General features: G+C 35.8%; 2 protein-coding genes across 3 annotated transcripts; one reads left to right on the forward strand and one right to left on the reverse strand.

Annotated features, from left to right (window-relative positions):
* The first annotated feature begins 7396 nt into the window (after positions 1 to 7396).
* LOC132031280 (F-box/kelch-repeat protein At3g23880-like) lies at positions 7397 to 20020 on the forward strand. 2 transcript variants are annotated; one of them, XM_059421179.1, is made up of 2 exons: positions 7397 to 8720; positions 19535 to 20020. In XM_059421179.1, exon 1 carries the CDS (start codon positions 7517 to 7519, stop codon positions 8363 to 8365), a length of 849 nt encoding a protein of 282 aa, XP_059277162.1. In that variant the 5' UTR covers positions 7397 to 7516; the 3' UTR covers positions 8366 to 8720; positions 19535 to 20020. The 2 variants fall into 2 exon arrangements, with proteins under 2 accessions (XP_059277162.1, XP_059277163.1); XM_059421180.1 differs by lacking the exon at positions 19535 to 20020 and adding an exon at positions 14849 to 15062.
* LOC132031279 (uncharacterized) lies at positions 18629 to 22578 on the reverse strand. Its single transcript, XM_059421178.1, has 5 exons — positions 21290 to 22578; positions 21071 to 21193; positions 19642 to 19811; positions 19401 to 19563; positions 18629 to 19031 (listed from the first exon to the last, which is right to left on the reverse strand). Exons 1-5 carry the CDS (start codon positions 21902 to 21904, stop codon positions 18864 to 18866), a joined length of 1239 nt encoding a protein of 412 aa, XP_059277161.1. The 5' UTR covers positions 21905 to 22578; the 3' UTR covers positions 18629 to 18863.
* Positions 22579 to 23621: the final 1043 nt, after the last annotated feature.

Genomic DNA, 23621 nt, shown 5'->3' on the forward strand with positions numbered 1-23621 from the left:
TTCATCCTTCCTTCACCAAGCATCCACTATTCGGCCAACATACCAACACCCATGATTTCATGAATTCTATCCATTCCTTCACATTACAACATGCACAACCATTCATAATACAACAATCCAACATGCTAAGTAAATTAGTTCATCACTTCCATACCATACTACATATACACGGCCACACAACACAACCCTATAACTTCATGAACTTCATTCATTTTACATATCACAACATGTATAAACACCTACCAAACATGTAAAGAAGTCAAAGCTCACCTTCTTCCATCCACCTTTGCCTTCTTCATTCTCGGCTAGGACATGTCTTGTGAGGGTGAATGTTTTTCTTGCTCCCACAATTACTCCATGTTGTAGAGGGCCGTCCAATGAGTTGAAAAGCTAGAACAAAATTATTTCTCTTGATCATGTCCTCATGATCCTTGGTTCGGCCAGCCATGGCCGTCCTTCTTTCTCTTTTCTTTCTTTTTCTTTTCTCCATTTCTCCCTAAGTTTCTAGAGTTAGAAAAGATGAATAAGTCTTGCCTTATTCCTCACATGTCTATACATATATCTAAGGAGGTGGCCGGCCAAGCCCCTTCATTTTCTTAAACTTTCTAGAATTCTCCTTAAGTTGTAAAAGATGACTAATCTTGCATGGTCATCTTTATTTATGTACACTTAGCTCCCACAATTATGAAATGAACACATATACCATTTCTTGGCTCAAAATAATTGGCCAACCATGGGTGGGACCCATGCCACATGGACGGCCACCTTGGCCTTTTGGCCATTTCATGAAAAAAAAAATTCCAACTTCTAGCCCTCCATTTTCCTTATTCCAAATTTACCCTTAATGCTCCCTACTTATAGAAGATGAACATGCAACTTATGCATTCTTAACAAAATCGAAAAATGGCCTAGCCCTTAATTTTTCGCAATTAGTTTGGAATGTCCCAACGTACGAAATGCGGGATATAACATCCTTCCCCCCTTTAGCACATTCTTCCTCGAATGTTCTACTAGTCCTACAGGCTCTCATAAGCACCTCGGGGGAGCTCCCTTTTCATAGCTATTGCCATCTTTCATACTACCTCTTAAGCTATCCAATACTATTCTCTTGTCATACTCTTTTCCTTCATACAAATCCACTTTCTAGCGTCGTGTCATTCAAGTCTGTACAAAACTTCTCACATTACCTTAAACCTTATCCTGACTTTATCCACTTATTGTCGGTTTTCCCGATCCTACTAACTCACTTCAGTAAAGGGTCTCATTTGTAGCCCAGGCGTCCATATCAAACACACTACCGTGTCAACTGTTTCTATCTCATCCTTACATTTCTCTCACCCGCTTCCCCCCTTTAGGGGTGTACTTATACCATTATCCGTTTATACTTCGCCTCATGTCCTTATTTCCAATCTCAATTAGACAACACTTTTATTCCGATGGTAAGCGTCCAAAGTCCTCTTGAAATGTTATTTTTATCTTAACTTATCTCGGTTATTTCCGTTGGTATCCCCTTATCATTTCTCCCGTTGGTGCCTATCTGTTATTCTACACACAAGGAATCTTCTGCTACCTTTGTGTCGTTCGAGCAACATACTTATCCTCTTATCTTCAAAACATAGTCCTCGTTCGTTCACATTCTCTCCCATTTTCAAAACATTCATTCTACCTTGTTTCTCACATTCATTGGCGTTTCACAGCCATTTATGGTACTCGTGTCCTTAGTTGCACACGTCATATCCTATTACTACACTGTTGTCTCTCCTTCTTCTTATTTCCTCTTTCCGTTAACTCCTTCTCTTCACCGACCTGATCCGCCCCGTCCTATGCGTCCTCTTAAGGTTTCTGGCCACCTCGCATACTCTAATTTCTCTTAGACTACTCCAGTTTCTCATTTGCCCCTTACGTCTGAATTTGTAACATTTTCAGAAAACTTCCCAGGGGGTCACCCATCCTGAAATTTCTCTCACTTCAGCACGCTTAACCTCGAAACTTTAATAAAATCGGGTGTGTTAATGCTGGTACGATTGCGTCCACCTCACCGCACGACCTTCGTCACACAATCTGGGGTAAGTCGGAGTGTTAACATATTCCAAAACGTCCTCACAACACGCCTCACCAGCTATCATATCAATACATCTCTGTCCGTCGCAATTCTTTTTTCCTCCATACTCTCGTCTTAATTGTATCATTACTTCCCGTGACCATAATCTCGTCATATTTTGCCTCCTACCTATCAATTCAGTCAGTACCTTAATATGTCACCCTATCGGAACCTACCAGTCCTTTGTAATCATCTCTTAGTATCACAGGTCATCTCTTAATATCATCAATCCGTTCCAAATTCCTTGTTACCATCTTTCCACCGACCTCTTATTTACTCTTATCATTAACCCCACAGTTAACTTATTCCTAAAGGGCGGCCATACTACACAGCTCAGTCAAATACCATCGTTACTGTTACCACGACTTTTTCAAAACATATTCCAAACTTACATCTCATTCTCGTATTATTTCCAGAAAAATTTCGGCAGAGTTTCCTCTGTATTCCTTACTATCCCAAAACCTGCACGCAGGAAATACCAACAGTGCCCCACAGGGCCATCATCATATACATACCTCATATCATATCGTATCGTATCATGGCCGCACAGGGCTTCCAGTATCCGTAAAAGTCCGAAAATAATGGACTTACCTTATAGGCCCAACATGACCACACGTGTTACCCTTTCTTGTTTACTTTCCCTTTTATTGTTCAACTTCACATCTCAATCGTACGTCAATATCATACTCGACATAGGTCTTTCATACCTTTGCTTACCTGCGTGCTTTGTAACTTCCAACGTTGTCGGTCGCCTTCTTCGATCGATATCATTCTTCTGCCGAAATCAAAGGTTAGTATCGGAAATCCCATTTCCTATGACTGGGCTCTATGGCACGATCTAAGAAATGAAAGAAGAGTAACCACCCTAGATGCCCCGTAGCCTCCTGTTTATAAATGTGGCCGGCTTCACACCATAAACAGGACTCTACTGGACACGACTTTGCAGACAACCCCTAGGACGAACTGCTCTGATACCATTTTGTCACACCCTTAATCCGATAGGGTGTGATGGGCACCCGACCCTTACCTAGGGCCGAGCGAACCCGCAGACTTTCGCAATTCTCGTGGTCATGCTGGGCCCGTAACCATAACATAATACATAATGAAACTTTTTCGGAAAACAAACATGCTTTTCGTCTTTTTACTTCAAATCAAATAAAATCTATAATCGTATAAAACTTATGATATAATGCATAACCATACATCGGCTTATATAGCTGCATTTATAATCGACATATACAACCCACGACTCTTGTCCGCAAAGTCTCTACACAAAACAATCTTTCAAACGTAAACATCGACTCGGCAAAGACTCGAGAGGAATGGAGCTCGCCAATCTCGCTGGAACATCTCCTACTAATGTCTTCAGCTCACCTGGGTGTACCTGCGCGGCATGAAACGCAGCCCCCGAAGAAAGGGGGTCAGTACGGAATATGTACTGAGTATATAAAGCATGGAATACGGAAAACAAGGTTATAACCGAAGTAAGGGGTACAGAAAGTGAGCAGAGTAGCCAAAATACTAAAGTGCGTGCGTCTGAAATACAAATCATACATAAGAGGTACAGGAGACAAATATAATAATCAGAATGCCCAAAATACTTAGCTTTCTTTTGACAAACATCTCTGTCTCATATATATATATATAATAGAGCATATCATAGTAGCTGACATTAACCGATGTGGGATTCGCCTAAACCAATGTGGGATTCGCCTAAAGGCGGGATTCGCTCAAACCCCTCACTTTGGGACTCGCCCGTGCTTGCTGAGGTTTGCCCCACCATTGGGTTTGCCCCACCACCGGTTCTGAAACAAATTAGTCATATTCCAGAATACATGTATATAACACAGAACGTGTCCCGGCCCTCCAGTATAATCATCACATTATCATATCCTCACATTAAACGAATCATCATATTATCATATGGTCGAACGATTAAATCATATTATTATATCATCATATTATCGTATCATCAGATTGTCACATTACCAAATTATCGTATCATCAGAACAGATTCATTATATTATCAGATCATCACATTATCAAATCATTATGTCATCAGATCAATCAGATTATCATATCATATACCCTATGCGGTCCATAATGGACCCGGCGGACGGAACGTGGTCGCCCCTCCTGCCTTGGGCGCCACAACTCATCATACTTCGGAAGTTTCATACCTTCTGCATCTCCGTCACACATCACCACATCATATCATATAACCACGGTACCCGGCCAAGAGGGGCTCGGCGTACCGGACACATCATAACACCATAATATCAGAAACTCATCATACTTCGGTAACATAACATATCATATCATATTAGGCGCTCATCATACTTCGGAAGCTCATCATACTTCGGATTGTGCGCACAATAGTAACCGGCCCGGGACTCGGCGAAGGAAGTAACAATAATATGCACGAGCAGAATCGTGGGATCTATATGCATTTACAACATTTGTACAGACTTAACAGAATAATCAAACAAATTATCATTTACAAGCCAATAGCATTAGTCATATCAAATCTCTTCCGGATATTATTCGGAAACATATCAACTAAAACTTTATTAATCATAGTTACGTACCAAAATCATATACATACGGATTCTCATTTCATACATATACACAGATTCCATAGAACAATCAAACCGGACTATCATTTAAAAGTCAAGCCAATAGTCATAGTTAAATCCAATTTCTTTCGGAGGTCACTCGGGACTTGTCAAATAAAACTTTGGTCATCATAGTTACGTATCGGAATCATATGTATAAGAATCCTCATACAGACTTAACGGATAACTAAGTAAGCATACTCGAGTGTCGGAATAACAGTCATATTAAGTTCTTTTTAACAAGTTGTTAGAACTATACAAAGAATATCTTGCGGGCCCACGAAAAATCATCAAACCGATCCGAGTCCGCCTATGGAGGTTTAAGGTCATTACACACTACAAAACTTCCTACGAAGGTTTCAAGGCCATCCGGTTCCATCTACGAAAGTTACGGACATTCGTAGTTACAGACTCTTTTACAAACAAAGTCTTTCTATACACATTCATATTTAGTCATACAAAAGCGTAAGGACCATAATTTAACTACATTACGAATACGGATATCAAGAGGCAAATAAGGATCGTGAACATGCTCGGATCGGAGGAGTAGAATTACCTCGGGGATCATATCATAGCCTATTTACACTAAGACATGCCAAAGAAAGAAAGGTGAGCTTTACATACCTTGGACGCCCTCTAAGCTAATCCAAACTTACGTCTCGGTTTCTCACAATCTCCCATAAGGTCATCGGACATCCAACATTAGCCATAAGCATTGAAGAACTCAATTCCAAGCCATCACTTTATCCACAGAAATTTGGGCGATCTCCCCCTATGAATCCAACATCCCGAGAATTCAACTCGGCCAATTATTCAACAACAACCAAACCAACGACCATCCAAACAAGATTTAAGAACATTCGAACAATCCACAAAATATTCAAGACAATCCCAACACTATGCCATGGAACCGAAACCACCCATTTCCATAGGGACAACAACAATACATTTCTTTCTTCCGAATTCACACACTACATCACCAATTCCATACGTTAGCAACAATATTTTCATCAAGACAAGAAGCCATATTAAAATCACATTGGCTCCCCAAAAAGTACCCACACGATATTACAACTTCAACATAAGTCATTAAACTTTCATTCTCACCATATAATTCTCAACAACAATAGCCAAGAACACTAAATAAATTTGATTCATTCTTCCTTCACAAAGCAGCCACCATTCGGCCAACATACCAACACCCATGATTTCATGAATTCTATCCATTCCTTCACATTACAACATGCACAACCATTCATAATACAACAATCCAACATGCTAAATAAATTAGTTCATCACTTCCATAGCATACTACATATACACGGCCACACAACACAGCCCCATAACTTCATGAACTTCATTCATTTTACATATCATAACATGTATAAACACCTACCAAACATGTAAAGAAGGTCAAAGCTCACCTTCTTCCATCCACCTTTGCCTTCTTCATTCTCGGCTAGGACATGTCTTGTGAGGGTGAATGTTTTTCTTGCTCCCACAATTACTCCATGTTGTAGAGGGCCTTCCAATGAGTTGAAAAGCTAGAACAAAATTATTTCTCTTGATCATTTCCTCATGGTCCTTGGTTCGGCCAGCCATGGCCGTTCTTCTTTCTCTTTTCTTTCTTTTTCTTTTCTCCATTTCTCCCTAAGTTTCTAGAGTTGGAAAAGATGAATAAGTCTTGCCTTATTCATCACATGTCTATACATATATATAAGGAGGTGGCCGGCCAAGCCCCTTCATTTTCTCAAACTTTCTAGAATTCTCCTTAAGTTGTAAAAGATGACCAATCTTGCATGGTCATCTTTATTTATGTACACTTAGCTCCCACAATTATGAAATGAACACATATACCATTTCTTGGCTCAAAACAATTGGCCAACCATGGGTGGGACCCATGCCACATGGACGGCCACCTTGGCCTTTTGGCCATTTCATGAAATTTTTTTTTTCCAACTTCTAGCCCTCCATTTTCCTTATTCCAAATTTACCCTTAATGCTCCATACCAATAGAAGATGAACATGCAACTTATGCATTCTTAACAAAACCGAAAAAAAATTATAACCTTGTCCTTAACTTTCCGCCATTAACTCGGAACGTCCAAATGTACAAACTGTGAGGTATAACAATAATGGAGGAAGATGATCTCCATTCTTATATATTTAATAAAATGAAAAGAAAATTTATTGTGATCATTAAATTAATGTGATATATATATATGATGTGACATTAATTTTTCTGACGTAGATATGATTTGTCATCAATGTCAGAGTGAGTGGAGAACATACAGACGAGTGGTTTAAAAGAGTAGATTTGATCGAGTTCAAGTGTCTGGTTGGACTTTGCGGAGTACAGCGACCGGAATGACAAATGGGAACAAATCCAGGGGTCTCCCAGGCCATTCCGCCTATTTGATAGGTTAACTCTATAAAACCTATACTCATTATATATAGAAAAAGAAAAGGTGATACCAAAATTGATATCAAGCCTCAAATGTTAAGCATAAAACAGAGGAAATGACAGAAGAAAAACAGAGAAAATAAGGGAATAGAGACAGAGAAGAGATACAAAGGGAAATATCAGATTTATTATTCAACATAATGCAATAACAAGTGTTTAATTGAGCTTTTATACTACAGCTATGCTTATGTGAAATATGCTGAAAATGAAATAAAAGGAAATGAGAAACGTTCCCCTAAAATTGGCTCTCACGCACTTACACTAATAGCCACTAATTTCTGTATCAAAAAGCTTGTCAGTATTTCTTCTCCAAGAGCTCAAATTTATGGAACCCAAATGAAATCTAAGCGGAGAAAACCCACTAACCATGCTCAATCAATGCAAGATTCAATGTTAAAAATCCCTTTTTTACCCACAGAACTCATTACTGAGATCCTCTTAAGGCTACCAGTGAAATCCCTCTTGCAATTCACGTGTGTTTCAAAATCTTGGCTTGCTTTAATCTCTAGCCCTGAATTTGTAAAGAACCATCTTAGTTCATCTTCTAATAATAAAGATTACACCCACCATAAACTCATGTTGTGTCCTTATAGTTATAAAGACAGTCTGAAGTATTGTTCCATTAGTTCCTTAGACTCTGTCACTGAGGTATTTGACTTGGATTTTCCTTTGAACAAAAACAGTGAATCTGTTAGTATTGTGGGTTCTGTCAATGGGTTGATTTGTCTTACCATTAAGGAACGAGACAACTTTCTCTGGAATCCATCAATTAGGAAGTTCAAGAAATTGCCTTATTCTGGATCTTCTTTGAGGTCTAGATACTTCTCAATGTATGGTTTTGGATATGATGAACTTCATGATGATTACAAGGTAGTGGGTATTAGAACAAAAAATAATAGATGGCATCATGTCCAAATATATAGTTTAAATAGTCACTGTTGGAGAAGTACGGATGATTTTCAGAGTGGTGGGGTATCATTCTATAAGTCGGGTATGTTTGTGAATGGGAAGCTTCACTGGGTTACTTGTGTTCATGGTGTTACTGTAGATAATGGTTGGGACATCATTTATGTTAATTTGGCTGATGGGAAATATGGAAAGGTGGAGCATCCCTACTGTGGAGAAGGAAACTTTGAACTTAAGTTGGGAGCGTTGGGAAGTGATCTTTCTGTGTTCTGGTTATGAAAGAACTCAAATCGATGTGTTGGTTATGAAGGAGTATGGGGTTAATGAATCCTGGATAAAAATGTTCACCATCAATACTCCTGATAATCCTGCAAGGTCTGAGTGTCTTCACTGTCCGCTCTTTTGCATGTCAAATAAAGGTCAAATTTTGCTTGAGGTTGGATCAACTTTCATGATTTACAATCTAAAGGATGACTCGATAAGATATCCCGAGGTTACCAACTGTGCTGACTTTTGGGATGCAAACATCTATATTGAAAGCCTAGTTAGTCCTTTCACCAAACGAAACCAAGGATGCAACAACAAGGAAGGCTGAAAAAGCTTTAGATGAAGACAACCGTGTAACTAATAACTAGTAAGAGTTTTCTATACATTTTTCTCAAATGCTGTTAAATTTTCTTTCTTTTGTCAAATTTAGCACAAGACATTTCATATTACTGGTATCATTGAACCATATCTGCTTGGCTATCTTTTTAGTCATTTTTCCTTTTTTGCTTCATGAAACAACAATATTTGCAAGATCAGCTATTTGATTGAAGTGCATAGTTTCTTAATCATCAAACTAAGTGGCACTTAACATTGTCTATCCTCTTGAGCAGTATTGATAGGTGAAATGCACCAATAACCCGTATGTGAAGCACTTCCAAGGCTATTGTTTGATCTAGGGGCATCTCTGATAATCTTCTTTAGGTGAAAACTTAATAGGGTAAATGAGTAAACACAGGAATAACAGTTAAAGCCTGACATAGTATATTGTTTTGGTACTTTCCCTTGCTGATAGTAGCTAATTTCTTGTTTCCTTCTCCACTAAGTTTTGTTCTTTCCATGCTGCCAATTGCTTACCGTATATTTTCTTTAGGACTATTGATATTTGGCACAAATATCATGTTTTGTGTCATTTTACATCCCACTCTTATGACTTTTGTCGCTTAATCTATGATGAAATCGTCGTATTTGAACTTATGTCATTATATTTCATGTGTATAGGTACGATGAAGACAAACGATGAAAAACCGGGCTAAAAGTGATTGATTTTGGAGCATATGATGATTACACGAGGTGACGAGTCGAAGACCACAAAGGACGAACTAAAAGGAGAGTAATTGACTGCAGAACCTCGCTATCCTTCCGCATCGCGGAAGGATCGCCAGAGGCTACAGAAAGTCAGGCCATCGATCCGCATCGCGTGAAGAAAGCGGAACAACCAAACTCAGGCATCAGAGTGCGCGATCAGCCCGCATCGCGTGAAGAAGGCGAGAAGCTGCAGATTTTTGCGCGATCCTTCCGCATCGCGGAAGGAAAGCGGGGATCTGCGGGTGTTTTCCCGATTAGACTAGGATTTGGATTCCTTAATTATTACTTTACCCTAGCCTATATATACATATTTTTAATAGCTGAGAACGAGATGTTGGGGATTATTGAAGGATTTGTAAGCCACCGTTCTCTTTTTCTCTCTCTAGGTTTCTTTTATTTTTCATCCTTTTCAACCCTAGGTTATTCATGAATTCTTTTGTCTATGAACGAATCATGAGTAGCTAAACTTCTTACTTCTAGGGTTGTGGCGAAAGACTTGAAAGTTGATTTGATGACAATTATTATCTATTGATTTTCCATATTTTGGGTTGCTTATTTATTCTTGATCTTAATTGTTTGATTATACGGCCAATAGTTAGACACTATATACGTGGTGCGCGAATTGGACTTGAGAAAGGGAATTCACGTACGTAATAAGAATAAATAGAGTTTGTTCGATTTAATCGTTTCGCTGCGAGGATAGAGATATACCCTTTAGCCCTACTTAGTTGAATACGGAGAAATAAATGCGTTCTTGTTACCTCTAATGACCATAGAGATATAGGCGTTACGGTAACATACGAGCTTGTGAGTAGTTCGAGAGAATATCATACGGCATAATTAACCGTCAACTAGTAACCCCAGGAAATAAGACAAGTGAAATTGTCTGAAGATCAACTGGATTGTCGAAAGCCATGACCCTAGATCTTTCTCTCATCTGATAACTCTTACAATCTTTGTCAAGATATTCCCAGTTACAACAAACACCCATCACAAATTGTTTACTTTTCAGTTGTAGTTTAGTTCAACAAACATCTTGATTTTCACTTTCTTGAATAGTTTCATCCGAATTTGAATTAGTTTAACAGTAGAATCTAAGTCTCTGTGGGATCGATATCTGGACTTAACAGTCTATATTACTTGTACGACCACGTATACTTGCGTGTGCGTTTGGGAGCAACAACTATCTTTATATTGTTTTACTTATTTGGTCAATCAAAAGCTAAATCGTCTTTTAGTTTGGTATAACGTTGACATATGCAAAGGTACATTGCAAGCTAGAGCATTTTAGGAAACAAATTTTGCTGATGTGATCGTGAGAGTGGTGGTGTACCAAAGGACAGGGGAATGTAGGAGAAATGGATATGAGAATGAGCTAGGGCAGCCCGGTGCACTAAGCTCCCGCTATGCGCGGGGTCCGGGGAAGGGCCGGACCACAAAGGTCTATTGTACGCAGCCTTACCTTGCATTTCTGCAAGGGCCGGATATGAGAATGAGCTATTTCAAAAAAAAAAAAAAAAAAAAAAAAAAAAGAGGGCTCTGTCTATTCTAAAGTAAATGAAATTACAAACTTTGTTCATCATTGTTATTTCTAACAACAAACCCTTGTGGTCTGGCCCTTCCCGGTCCCCGTGCATAGCAAGAGCTTAGTGCACCGGGCTGCCCTTTATTTCTAAGTTCTAAAAACAATTATTCCTACAATAGTAAACTCCTTTATCATGTTTAGAGTATTTATAATTTGACATTTTAGAAAAAAAATTCTTTCTGTTTTGTCTTTCACAATATTAAAGCTAAACTAATTAGGTGCAATTGTTAGGTATCACCAAGTGAGAACTAAAACCCTTGCTTAAAGTAGTTTCAAGTGTAACTCCTACATCAACTATGTATCATGATACTTTGAAAATTTGACCCAAGTCAATGTAGCAAAGCTATAACAAGGAATCATAGATAATCCTTGTGTGAATTAAGAAACAATGTAAGAGTTTGATAGACATGCATTGACTTATATTGTGGTTCAATATGTTGATTTGCGTCTTTTGTGAGCCATTAAATTGGGGAGAAATGCAGCGCTGACCAGGGTAACTTAATGTGCATTAGTGGATCAATATGAAGGAGAAAAGGGAAAGAAGCCAAGAGGCTTTGTATTTGGTCATTCTGTGTGAGTTAGATTTACTAGAGCTAGAGAGAGGCATCGTTTCTGTGTAAATCTCCTGCTTTTAATCAACAAGTTACCCATTTTTTCCCAGAATAATACACTGGATCAGTACAAGTAGCTTGTTATTTATGCTTACCTTTTACTCTTTTGGCATACTTGAAGTTGCTTCATGTTACATCTAGATATCAGATAAGTTTTATATATTTGTTCCTCTTCATTGCTTAAAAGTTGAATAGAAGCAACTTTGACATGTCTTAGATGTAGTTGGTAGGGAAATGGAGCTCATACTTTACCTTAAACAAGGCATGCAGTTTCTAATTAAGAGTGATGTTTGCTACATGTTAAACGTAGACCATGCGTGGCCGGTGGCGATAGCCTTGCATATGGCACTTCCTAAAATCTACACTCCTTTTTATCTGGGAGGTGCTTTGTTAACTGTTATGTACTATTGAACTTTCAAGAAGTGAATGCTGATGTAAGGAACAACTAATCTACTCCCGCTGACTGCATGAATTGCAATGAGTAGATTTTCTCTGTAGTTGTTGTTCCTCTAGCCTGTAATATTCTGCTGCCTTTCGCACCACCCATAAGTGTTTGTCGGGGTTTTCTTCTTTTATTTTTGCAAGTCTTTTATCTCCTCTGATTTTTTTCCAATCTCGTCATTGTTGTGCTTGTTCCGTCACTCTGAGTATAATTGGTTATCTGATTGTTACCGATTGCTCTGCATTTTTTTTAACTTCGTGATTCGTTATTGGTTTTTCAAATTTTTCATGATTAGTTCTAGGGTTTGGTTAAAATTTCTTGTGTTTGTGCTGGTTGCTGGGTTGTATCTGATGCGCTTATGGTACAGCAAAGTGATACTATCCCTGATTAAAAAGTTATTCTTATTTATTATGGTCTGAAAGAACTGAAAATTTGAAATGAAGAACACTGCACCTAATATGATGTTACTTTGAAGTCCTGGCGGTCTGCGGATCCAAACGGTTGTAAAACTTATGTCACTCTGCTCTCTGTTGAGGTCATAATTATTGTTTACTTCCAAATCATAATGGAAGATCTGTGGGTAAACCTAGACAGATCATTGGTAGGAAGCATGCGCCGAATGTAGAGGATTGCATATGATGGGATTTTGAACCCAATGTTTAAAACATTCTTATGAGATTTAACTTTAAATTAGCAGGTTGGCAAATTTGCCTTTCTTCTAACAGAGAACCACGATAGTTGTTTGTTTGTTATCTTCTTTTTGAAGAGATATAAAGAGAAGGGATGAATTCTTTTTGAGAAGGTAAAGAGGAGGGATGAATTAGTTCTAGTTTTATTTCTGAAAAATCGAACTCTAATCACCACTTAGTTTAAACTGTAAAAGGAATAACAAAATTCGATGTCTCAAATACACTAATAAACCGAAATGTACTGAGATAAATAATTTTTTTGGCTAAAATAGATATGAAGTATACCAGAAAGAACAGATGAGTGAAAAATTAACCAACAGTCTGCATGATATCCCCAGGCAGTAAACGTAACACCCCTGTCCTCATCAGCAGCTGCACGTCCCTTATCCTTACGTTCAAGTAAAGATTTCCAGTCTTCGTCAAGCCTGAATTTGTAATAACAATCTTAGAACACTGAATACCTATGTTAACAGTAGATCGATTGACCTTCTCTCTAGTTGTACATCGATGTGAATCACCCTTTTTTTCTTCACTTGGGTGATAGGAAGTTCTCTTCTTTGTTACTAATACATATGGTTCTACTACTTCAACTTACTGTCCGTGCTTACAAGATTTTGCTTCTTCATAATCTCGATTTTGCTGGTACTGCGTAAAAACGTCTAGAAAGATGAAATAGTTCTCAGGATTTTGTAGTCAGTAGTAGATAGCCTCTTAACTGATGTATAATTCAAATATATCTATTCATTGACTTAAGTTAAGCATTGACATGAACCATTATCGGGTTTTTGAGTAACATGGATTTTTCTTCTTTACTGTCTTGTCTTTTTTTTTTTTTTTTTTTTTTTTTGGAGAAACTGGTACTGTTGCATTCCTCAGCATTAAGGGTATGCTAGCGACCTCCAAAAACAGACAGTAAAGAAAAAAGATTTTAGAGATAAAGATAAACTTACAGTGCTTCTAGTAAATCTACAAGGTCATCTACATTCTCTATACATTGTCTTGTCTTTTTTGGCCATGCTGTGTAATTACTTGTTTGTTTTAGTTTTGTGTGTGTGTCAGTGGGGGGTGCTTGTAGTTTCTTTCATGTAGTTGAAACTGCTAAGCTGAAATCTCATTATGTATAGCTTACGTTGTAAATTCGAAAATCTGGATGAATATGCATATTTTCAAGGGGAACCTTTATGCTAGCTCCTTCAGTATACAGAAATGCCACTTTTTGAAAAACTAAATTAGTACGTAGATTTAGGCGTCTATGTATGTTGTTAGTAGCTAAGGTGTAGCTCATATGAGAGGATCAGACTACTAGGTGAATTTTATATGTGAAATGTTCAAAAAACACAGTGTGATCATTTATGTAAATATTTGACTTTCTGGGTGTACATGAACTTAAAAAAGTGAAAATCGTGCAGGTAATGGCTGAACAAGACTTAGGATTCTCTGCTAGCTTTGTTGGCATCTTTTTTAGCATATTTATTAGTATTCCTCATCATTATACAATGGCTGATTCTAAGAAATCAGGCAACTAGAACATAAGGGCAGCCCAGTGCACTAAGCTCTCGCTATGCGTGGGGTTCGGGGAAGGCGCAGCGCCATGGGTATGTGTGCGCGGCCCTTCTGCATTTCTGCTAGAGGCCGTTTCTACGGCCACTAGAACATCCCTTGAGAATTTAGTGAGCTCAAAATGAATTCATTTTCATAACTGATCCTGGCCACCAGCCAATTCTTGCCTTTAGTGAGATTAATTTTTTCCTATAAAGGCAACCAGTCATATCCACAATTCTTGCCTTTATTGTTGGATTGTTTTTTTCCTTATACAAAAAATGACATACTGAGTTGGGTTCATGATAGAGAGGAAGATTTGTGGAAATGCTTCCTGAAGGCTATATTTTTGTAGTAAAATGTTTTTCTTTTCTTAAACAGAAATCAAAGTTGAGCCTTCAGTCCATTATGACAAAATACAGTATAACAATAGGATACATGCCGATATGTATCTGAAATCTGTTTGGTTGTTGCGACTTGTTTTGTCAGATAACAAATAAAGAAACAACAGTTACTTGTATTTATTATCTCATTCTTTTGCAGGCACTAGAGGTGGCTCTCTGTCATCGATTGGGTCAAGAGGATCTTCTGACCGAAGTAACAATTCGGGTCATATGGGTGTTTATTAGTGTTTTGTTAGAATTAACTATGGTTTTCTTTTGGTCTTTTTGATGTTGAATGATTCATTGAAACTTTAAACTTGTTTTGTGATGCTGATATTAGAGTGGTTCAAACAGTCATATTATGCAAAAGAAAACTGTCATTTTACGTACTTGAAAATTACGAGGGTTCATTTGACAATTACGGCGGTTCGGGCAAACAACTGTATCAAACTTTTTGAGGACATGAGGTTTTGGGAAGCACCGTTGAAGCATATTACCTTGTTTTGGAACTGTTGTAAACGCAAGAAATCTAGATCACTTTAGTAATCTTATATAAATATCAATTTATAATTGGTGCTTTTGGTTTAGCCACAAACTAAACAAGATTGAACGTTACCCCTGACCGAGTTGGTTCGGATTTTTCAAATATCAAACCAAATTAATTGCGTCGGGATTTTAAATCTATAAACCAAACTAATAAAAATCGGGTTTTTTATTTTTTATTTTTTGGGTTTTTTTCCTGGAAAAGTTTTCATACAAAGCATATAACTTTTAGTTCAAATATTTCTTTAGTCCTAGTAAGATATTACTATATAATTAAGGTGTTTATTAAGAAAATAATACAAAATATGAGATGAGTGATGACACTATATTAAAATATTTAACAAAAAAGAAAGTAAAATCAGTTAAAATAAATATTGCAAATTTATAAGACATAAAGAAAATGATCATAATTTAAAAATACTAATTCATGCTAATATAAGTACAGCTAATAAATATTAATTACATGACAAAGAAAAAAGTATAAGTTAGGTACTTTGTTATTGTCATTCCTAGCGTTAGAATTGAATTTCTTTTGTTAGCATTAGTGTTGAGTTGGTATTGGTTTGAACTTTATTTGAGTTACTAGTAACATTTATGGGCTATAAAAATTATTTATATCCAAAATTTTAAGTTCAAGCTTGAAATAATATGTTAAATGACAAAAACTATGAAAAAGTTTAAGAAATATTTATAAATTTCATTACAAATTAATATTTTTATGTATAAATTTTTTTTAAAATTGAATACATATAATATCGGGTTGATTTGGTTCGGTTTAACTGTTTTTTAGCTAAAATCAAACCAAAACAATTATGGTCGAATTTATTTTTTTAATATTAAATCAAGTCAGAACAAATCATTAACCAGATTTTTTTCTCGATTTGACTATAATTATAGGTTTGATGCGGTTTTCTTTGTACACGCCTACCTACTATAGTTAAGTTAATTAGATGGTTTCATGCAAGGATCTCAAAGATCATGGAGAATATAACAGTTTGACAGACTATATATATCACAGAGCATTCTATGGAAGATTTGAAAAGTGTGAAATATGATATTATTTCATAACAGTTTGTTGAAAGCTTTTATAACATCATTTTGTTTTAACATTTCAAATACAATTTTTATAAGGGAAAAGGGTAAAAAAATACCATTCTACATTTATAAATTGGCAACTTTTATCCTCCGTTATAAGTTGGGGTCAATATACTCTTCTTTTGTTAGCAAAGTATTCAAAAATACCTCTCATTTCTAATATATTTCCACATAAGCAAGCCCAGTCATTGGAAATGAGTGACATGGATGCCACATGGCATTTAACTTATTATATGTGGTGCCTATGTGGCAATTTTTAAAAAACAATCTGGAAAATTGATTTTTCTAAAAACAAATCTATTTTTTTTTTAATTTTATAAAACCCGTTTCTTGAAAAAAACTGGAAAAATAGATTATTTTTTTATTGAAAATTTTGTAAAATGATTTTTTTAAAATCAATTTTTTCATATTTTAAAAAAAAAAAGATTTTTAGGACACTTTAAAAAAAATACTTTACAGTTTTCCAGATTAAAAAAAAAAATCATTTTTCAGATTTTTAATTAAAAAATCCAATTTTCGAGAATATATTTTTAAAAAATGGGTTTTATAAAATCAAAGCAAAATTCAGATTTTTAATAAAAGCCATTTTTTCAGATTTATTTTTAAAAAAATCAATTTTCCAGATTAATTTATAAAATAAATTGTCACGTAGGCACCACATAGAATAAGTTAAATGTCATGTGGCATCTATGTCACCCAATTCCAATGACTAGGCTTGCTCATGTGGGAATATGTTAGAAATGAGGGATACTTTTGAATACTTTGCTAACGGTAGGGGTATATTTGGCAACAACTTGTAACGGAGGGTAAAAGTAGCCAATTTATGAAAGTAGAGGGATATTTTTGACCTTTTCCCTTCTTATAAACTAGCAGTATGTATTTACACTGGGGTGAAAATCATGTTCACCCTCCAACTTTGTTTTAAAAATCAAACTCCCCCCTCAACTTTGAACAATAATCATTCTCTCCCATTTATTCTAATTGACTTTTTTAGATTCCTATTTTATCCTTACATTATCAACTTGTCTTTTTTTCTTTTACTTCATAAAAATCCTGATTTTTTATCTCTTTAATCTATGTAACAATTTCCTATGAAAAATAAATATTATTTTCGAGATGGAAAAAGAAAAATGAGAAATACTAGTTGAGTATATAACTTAATGCCATCTATAATGAAAATAAATGAGAAGAATAAGAATTTCTTTTTTATTAATAATAATCAAAACTCTAATATCTATTTATAGAAGTAAAAATAATAGGTAATAATAACTTTATAAATATATTTCAATACAGATAATACAAAATAATTAATAAAAATAGAGGAATATTCTATAACAAATTCCTAAAAGATTATCTATTTATATTATAAATGAATTTAGAATAATAATTTAAAATATTCCATTAATGACAACCAAAACTCGTTTATATATTGACAATAGAGAATAAAAGAGAAGTGAAACTTAAATACACACACACACACACACACACACACATATATATATATATATGTATGTAAAAATAACAGGTAATATGTTTGTGTGTATATTTAAAATATCAAATCATAAAAAGTAACATTAGATTTTGTGATAAATTCATCAAAACCATTATTCTACTTTTATAATATGAATTTAAATAAAAATCTATAAATACCTAGGTTAAAAAAATAAATTTTATATAATATAAAAAGGTGTTACATAGATGGAGGATTGAAAATGTCAAGGGTAAAATAGACATTGCGTAAGATAAAGGAGGGAGAATGTCTATTATTCATTGTTGAGGGGAGAGTTTGGCCATTCAATAATGCAAAAGCGTTGCTTCAAGGCACCATTTAGTTTACTAAATAGTGATATGATATTTCTAGGTCTTTTAAATGATTTATTTCTCCTTTATACTTCTTTTCCTGTTCTGTTTTTTGCGTTCTTTTTTTTTTTTCCAATGTGATATTCCACTTTTCTCCTCATTCTTGATTTTGTTCCTAAGTTCACTAATCGTCTTTTCTATTTTACTAATCACTTTTCTACAAATGACTTCTAAAATAACTTGATAAAATACAATTTCTACATGTTTGATGTACGCAAAGTAAATTCTTCTGAAGAAAAGAAAATTGTCCATCTTTCCAAAATCTGCCTCTTTTTATATTTATATTGTTTTGAGCAAAAACCTTTAATAGCTCAAGCATTTAGGTGACTGATATCCTGCCTATACTTGTCCCTGATCTAATGAACATTCATAGACCCAGCAAGTGCAACATATTACTGCCAGATTCTCCTCATTTGACTTACCTTGAGGGACTCAAGACATGTGAAAGTTAATAGCCAAAATAATCTAACTCGATATGGATACTACAGTAACAGTTCACAGAAGTTACAATCGACGTTTAACTACAAATGTTAATTGGTGAGGACATTCATTGGAAGGAATGCTATTCTACCACATAGAGGAAGGAAAGCCGTGCAGAAACACAACGAGCCATGTCACCAGGAGATATACAGAAATTCTCCTGGAAAAAGCACAACCATGTAAAAATGGACTAACGTCTATAGCTTCAGATTGAGATCAATGTTTCCTCCTACTTCAACGTGGCAGTTGCGTTTGTTCGTTCCTTCTTGGTCGATTTGTACCTTGGCAGTTGGGAAGAATCCAAAGATAGGTTGTTCAACTGATCTGCTTAGGGCTGAGCTTGTTGTAGGTTCTTCAGCAACTCCCTGTGGATTTAACAAAGGCAGAAGAACGTTACACCAAAATTAAGAAACCAATAAGTAGGAGTCGTTTGGTTCTTTGGTTTGAGTTGTGCAGGGTTTAGTAATTCATGTATTAGTTATTCCATCTTCTACCCTGTATAAAATAATACATGAATTGACTCAAAACTTATACATGTTTTAGTTATGTGGAATTGTTAAATGATAACCAAACACCGTACTTAGTGTGTTGAATTTTATACAAAGCAACTAAAAGCCACCAGACTTGGTATTAACTACACTAGTTTTAATGCATGAATAATTTCCTTCCTAGCCAGCAACCAAACAACCCCTAAAGGTATCAAAAAATAAAAATGGTAGAACCTTTGTTCTCACCTGACAGGTTACTGATTCCAATATAAATATATCTCGACTCTGAAGGGCTGAATTAGATGTAGGAGGAGCCAACGTGAGGAAATTTCCATTTAGAGCTTTATTTTGTCTCACAACATTTCTTGGTTTGGACTCAGATAGAGTTCGTGATCCTGAAGGAATTTCTCTGGAGAAAAGTGCGAAAAGAGTCTAAGCTGGTATTTGAAATACTAAAATTATGCAATGATCGCTGGAAATATCAAACCTTTTGAGCAGATTTCCTGATTCCAAACTGGCTGCACATTCATTACTGCAAGATGCTGATTCAGGTGATCTGGATGCAAGGTTAACATAGTCAGGAGGAAATTTGCAGTGAAATGCAGGGACTGGCGGAAACTCCGGAGAGAAGGGATATGGTCTCTTCATGCCAATCATCTACAATACATCATCAGAAATCAAAGATGTAGCCATCAACCAAAAAAATTAAAAATAAACCATCTATAAACTTATAGTGTGTTTGGCCAAGCTTCCAAATTTTGCTTATTTTAATGTATTTTTTATTAGAAGTGTTTTTCAGAAAAGTACCTTTGGAGAAAAGCAGTTTGTGTTTGGCTAATCAATGCGAAAAGCACTTTGTAATATTAGAGCAACATATTGTGCTTGGCCAAGGTTCCAAAAGTGTTTCTGGGAAGAAGCTACATTTTTTTAACTTCTTAAAAACAACTTCTGCTTTTCCTAAAAGCTTGGAAAAACACTTTAACTCCTCAAAATAAGCATGTTTTAACCACACACACCAAAAAAAAAAAAAAAAAAAACGCTTTTGGCTTCTGAAAGCTTGGGCCAAACAGGCTACTAGTCTTGGTTCTTTAGTTGTGAGTTCCACTTTTTCCCCCTGAAGTAATGGTTGGAGACATGTTATCTCACCAATCTATGTTTGTGGACAAAATCCTCCATGAAGCAAGTTCATCTAGAACAAGAAAACCTTCTCAAACTGGAGTTAAATAAAATACCACACTCAAACCATCGGACTTCCCTTTCCAATTAATATACCCTCTACTCCCGCATCTCCGTCTCCCCTTCTCCCTTTTCCAGCCTCAACCAGAAGCCCATCCTTTTTTTTTTTTTTTCTTTTTTTCTTTTTTTTTTTTTTTATAACCGTGGTGTCGACCAGCTTGCGTGCACTCGACTAACTCCACGAGCTACCCTGCCACCTCCCACCAACAACGGTGTACCGAGTGCGCAATCCCAGAAAGGCTGAATAGATAGAAAGAAATCACCTAGTGTTTGTCTCTACTAGGACTATAGCATTTTGTTATTCTATCTTTTAAGATGCACTTTTCAACCATGGACTTGGGTCAATTTAGTCCGAAAATTAGTTTGGGGCCACAAAGTGGAATTCCTTTACTTTTTTGGGCAGTAGAAGGCATTACTAAAGCTTTTTTCTATCAAGTTCAAAGAAATGAAGAGGAGGCATAGAGAAGAAAGAGATGTTAAAGAAATCGGAAGTAAATGGCATGTCTGCATCGTTATAATTCAAAGCACATACCCGTAACGCTTTTGTACAAACTGAGATCCTTACTAGAACCAATAGGATATCCAGGTAAACTGTATTTCAGCCTTTGACACAAGAGACCATAAATAAAGTTGATTTTAACTAAAAAGATAGTGACTAACTGGTAGAATAAAAGAATTACCTTCACTTCTTCAGGCCACAGAGGCACATAATTACAGGAATAATAATTTTGGTTTGAAGGGGGCTCCATCTGATAATTTAGTACAGATGATGATGATGATGAAATCCCTGAAGAGATATTCATCTGCAGTTACGACAACGCGATTTAATCAGCATTTCAAACACATCAAAACAAAATCTTAAACGCGATAAGCTAATGATGATTTATAACATTGCTTACCATTGATGAAGAACAAGAAAGTTGATATTGTTGTGATCTTTGCAGCACACCAGGCAAAGGCAAAATCGGGTTATGCAGTTCATTAGGCAAGTCTACATTAGGCCCGAAAACAACACCATGGCGATTTCGATTTCCCTGTTGGCTCTCTCTTTCAGGACTATACTCACAACTCCACAATTTAGGGCAATTATCACCACTCCCTGGACCCGAAACGGATGACCAACTTAACTCACCTAGTGATTTTGATGATTGTAACGTCTTCGAACGAAAACCATCAAGAACTAAGGCAGACTGATTTGTTCTAAAGACACAATTTTTCGAAGGTAGATCCATCGTTGGCGGCCTAAAAGGAACTGATTTTGGTACCAAAACACTAGGTGTTTGAAAAATTGGATCTTTTTTATGTTGTTCTTCACCTTCTAATCTAATTCTTTCTAGTTGAGCAACACCAAGTCCTCTTTGTGGGATCTTTTTTTGTTTCAATTTTTTACAAGCTCTACTAGTAGCACCACCACCACCACTACCACTTGAACCACCACCAGCCCCACCCCCACTACTATTACTACACCTATGGTTATGTTCCTCTATAGCCATTATAGTTGTCCTAGGCATCATATGCAAGAAAAAATTATACACTAATACTTAAGTAAAAACCTAAAGGACAAATATTTATAGACATTGTAACAATGTTAAGATACAATTAATCTAAAACCCCAAATGGAAAATATTTCAAGAAAATTAAGAAAAAAGCCAAATTCAAGAACCCCAATTCCCCATTTATACGTTACATGAAAATCTTGTAGGTCATCAAGTCAAGATCTGCAAACTTATATAGCAGATTAATAAATAAATTTACATACAAACAAACTCCATAATTCAGCTAAAAGATTACAACTTTATTTTTTTTTTTAAAATGTAAACAATATATATATACACACACAAAATGTACAAAAAAGATACAGTATAAAGCTATAAAGAGCAAGGGTTAAGAAAGAGAAAGGAAGTGTATCTGAGAGACATATCAGATCATTAAATTGAAAAAAAAAAAAAAAGTTTAAAATGCAAATCTAAAGAAAATTCAATGTTTTTTAAGTGCAAATCTAAAGGAACCTACAAATGTGGGAATTCATCAAATTTATAGGCCAAATTTTTCGGTGGACTATACATTTTTGGTTCTTGCTAGACCGACTCTTAAGTAGTCTTGTTTTTCATTTCTTCTAATCTTTTATAAAATTCCCTCTTTTTTTTCTCTCTCTTTTAAGTGAAAAGTACAGTACTTCATTCCAAATGAAGACAATACCCCGCTCTAACCTTTTATTATACTAAGATATTGAGTTATTATTATCATCTTAATGACACGTCCCAAAATAGAAAGGTTTACCGCAAAAAGATGCAGGGTTGCTCTCCCTTAATTAGAGATCTTGGGTTCAGATCTTATGTATGAAAAAATCTTTTTTTGTGCAGTTTGCCTTTCATACGGACTGGTCTTTAATTTTTACCACTCAAATCGCGGTCTTTAATTTCTGCATCTCAAATTGCTGGTCTTTAACTTTTGCCCCTCAAATCGCTGGTCTTTAATTTTTGTCCCTGCTTCTCATTTAATGGAAATATGTAGGCCAAAGTATCCTTATTCGCCGGTTTACAAAAGTAGATAGTCTAGGTTCGATCCCCAACGGAATAAAAATAATCGCAAGACAAAGTTTCATATAAATTATGCCTTGTCGAGCAAAGTTACATAAAAACTATGCCTTGTCCGGCATAGTTCTGTAAAAATTAAGTTATCCGACATAAGTTGTGTAGTAAATAATTCGCTTGGCATAAGTTTATAAAAACTTTGCCTTGTCCGGCATAAGTTCCGTAGAAATGAAGTTATGCTTGATAACTTAATTTCTACAGAACTATACCGGACAAGGCATAGTTCCTATGTAACTTTGCCCCAAGAATCTTTGCCTTACGAAATTAGTTCATAGATCCAAATTTCTTCTTTTATTTTTTCAATGTCATGGATATTTTCTCCATTTTTTTATTACTTAAAGTACCCGAAGGGCAAAAATTAAATACCAGCGATTTAAGGAGCAAAAATTAAAGGCCACCCCAAGATAGGGCATTGTGCGAATTGCCCATGAAAAAACTTTTGTTAGGGAGCTCTTCTCCGAATGGCCTTACGCAACGCGAATTCGGGTACAGTCGAGCTCCAATGCAGATATCGGACATCGGGTGGAGAAAAAGGTTTCGTTTGGTTGATTGAATTGTAGAATTAATCCTAGCATAAAATACAATATTTGGTCGGTCTTATAAATAAATGATTATATAATCAGTCATGTAAAAAAAT

This window comes from Lycium ferocissimum, chromosome 9 (assembly GCF_029784015.1).
Source record: "Lycium ferocissimum isolate CSIRO_LF1 chromosome 9, AGI_CSIRO_Lferr_CH_V1, whole genome shotgun sequence".
NCBI lineage: Eukaryota > Viridiplantae > Streptophyta > Magnoliopsida > Solanales > Solanaceae > Lycium > Lycium ferocissimum.

What these genes read in the sequence shown, in the direction of transcription:
- LOC132031280 (XM_059421179.1), top strand. Translation starts at nt 7,517, where the DNA reads ATGAAATCTAAGCGGAGAAAACCCACTAACCATGCTCAATCAATGCAA.
- LOC132031279 (XM_059421178.1), bottom strand. Translation starts at nt 21,904, where the DNA reads ATGATGCCTAGGACAACTATAATGGCTATAGAGGAACATAACCATAGG. An exon ending in TTTCTTGTTCTTCATCAATG is followed by an intron (nt 21,194 to 21,289) that starts GTAAGCAATGTT and finishes TCGTAACTGCAG; the next exon opens with ATGAATATCTCTTCAGGGAT. An exon ending in TCAGGAAATCTGCTCAAAAG is followed by an intron (nt 19,564 to 19,641) that starts GTTTGATATTTC and finishes ACTTTTCTCCAG; the next exon opens with AGAAATTCCTTCAGGATCAC.